The sequence below is a fragment of the Pygoscelis adeliae genome, unplaced genomic scaffold (assembly GCF_000699105.1).
Source record: "Pygoscelis adeliae isolate BGI_AS28 unplaced genomic scaffold, ASM69910v1 Scaffold105, whole genome shotgun sequence".
Lineage (NCBI taxonomy): Eukaryota > Metazoa > Chordata > Aves > Sphenisciformes > Spheniscidae > Pygoscelis > Pygoscelis adeliae.
Window position 1 is genome coordinate 1,702,308 of NW_008824807.1, and position 2,192 is coordinate 1,704,499.

General features: G+C 37.9%; 1 protein-coding gene across 1 annotated transcript in view; it reads right to left on the minus strand.

Moving 5' to 3' along the window:
- Nucleotides 1-2,192, minus strand: part of SYNE1 (spectrin repeat containing, nuclear envelope 1) — a 258,380-nt gene that overhangs the window by 6,557 nt on the left and 249,631 nt on the right. Inside the window, 1 exon segment of the mRNA XM_009324159.1 lies at nt 1,679-1,737. Coding sequence (XP_009322434.1) covers nt 1,679-1,737 — 59 coding nt within the window.

Here is a 2,192-nt window from a genome sequence, read left to right on the forward strand (position 1 = left end):
CCTTGAGTACAATGTGGCTAGTGCAAGCATGCTGATCTGCCAAAGACATCCTCCATTCCTCCTAGCTGTTAATGGCTGCAGAGTAAAGCCCCACTCCTCCCTTTTCCCACTTCCTATAAGAACCAAATTGCCAAGCTTCATAGCAGACTGGAGTTGGAAAAATTAATTCTCTTTCTCCATCAGACAGAAAGATGGAGTGTACATGTCACATATTTTCTATGTGGTTTCCTTATGTTTCAAAGAAAAAAAAAATCCCTAAAAATAAGGCAGCTTCTTAGTGCCAGCGGAAGCAGTGAAAGATACTCTACCTGTTCTATCTGCTACACGGTTTTGCAACTATGCCACTTTGCTTTATATGTGTAGTTAGTGGCTGTGAGTAAACTTTTTTTTTAATAAGTGTTTATGTAAATATCTACATGGTAAGTAGTTTCAGTCTTTATTTCATTTATATTTGAGAATAATTTTGCTGAATAAAGCCTTGATTTTGCTCATGAAAAAAATAATACTCTTCAGGTATTTTTTGTCTGCTTGGTTACTGCTCAATCACTGTATGAAATTTAGTGTTGCCTTCTTTCCAACATCAAATCTTTCACTTTAACAGGAGTTATTTTAAAAATGAATTAGTTAACTGTTGATATATAGAGAATAAATGAGATTTAGGACTTAACTATAAGAACAAATATATTTTCATCATTCTTTCTGATTATTTTAGGTGTTGCAATGCATAAGATGCTGAAATAGCAAAAAATGTCCTCTTTATACATATTGGCCTGCTGATTTACCTTTTTTTTTTTAACTTCGTAACTCTAGAAGCTAGTGAACTGATCAGTGAAAGAGTGAAGGTACACACATCACACCGACAACAACAAAGAATGCAGAAGCACTGTTAGCTGCAGAGATGACAGGTTGCTGGAGACAAGGTGGAAAGCAAAAAGCTGTAGCTGCAAGCCTGCTCTCTACTGGTCAGACAGAGATGGGGCAGTGCTGCTCCCAGAGCAATACGTGGATGCAAGCACTCGGCAAGTGTCATGGCAATGTTAGCACGTTATATTGCAGTCGTCTTAGGAGGGGAGAGAAAGTGACCCCAAGTGTCAAAACCCTCAAATTCCGATTATAATTTTGAGTCTTTAGTACTGAAAACCCACAAACTGAACAAAACATTTCAGGGGGGGGGAGAAAAAAAAGAAAGAAAGAAAGAAAGAAAAGGATGTTAGTATGTCTCATCCAGATCTGTGGGTTTTGTGAATTCTAGAATATGGTATTGGCCTATTACCTGCCTTAATTTAATATCTAGAGGTAAAGAGGATGATAAAAAGTGTTTGCCATGAACCTACCGGCATTTCTGTTAAATCATGCCAAAATAAAATAATCATTAAATATCATGAGTGTAAACACACACTCACCCTGATCAGGCATACGAAAAATAAATGTTGATTACATGTCATTCCTGGGAAGCAAAAGCTGTAGATGTTCAAGGATTAGCCAGTATTTCTATTTAACAAAGAATTTGAAGTAATTGAGAGCCCCTTTTGCCAAACTATTAACAAAAGGGAAGTTTCCACTTGTTTAAGTCCTGGCCGCCTGACGGAGTCGGTGCGGACGGAGAGGAATCACGGCCAGTTTCCATCATCCTCTTGGGGTTCTAGAACAGAGTGCAGAAACCAGGAGAATAAGGTACCTGCTATGTGGACTGCTGACAGAGGGTCCAGGCTGTGAGAGACTACATTTGCCCCGTGGCTGTTTGCAATGAACAGGGGGTAAAGAAAGAAGAATGTTCAGTCCAGGCAAATAAAGACAAGCTACTGATGAAACTAAATTAAAAGTGCAGCAAAGGAAACATTAAAAAAAAAAAAAAAAATCAAATGAAGTGACCAATACCCATGAACCAAGGAAACTGGCTTTTCTTTGCGCCTAGCTGACTATGGAAATGATTGGAACATACACAGTGAACTCGTAAATAACAGTTTAGTCATTACGTTTATGAACAGTAGCTCTGGATTTAAAAAAAATCACTAGGAATTTAGCTCAAATAATTTGTAATACGAAATAGAAAAAAATTTATTGAGTTGAATATGGGCAAATACAGGTATTTTAAAATGCAAATGCAGCAAAATTAATATTCTCAAGGAAAAAAGGTCCAAGGGACTCCTTTGATGAGTCTGGCCTCTTCTCCACCCTCATCCCCGCCCCCA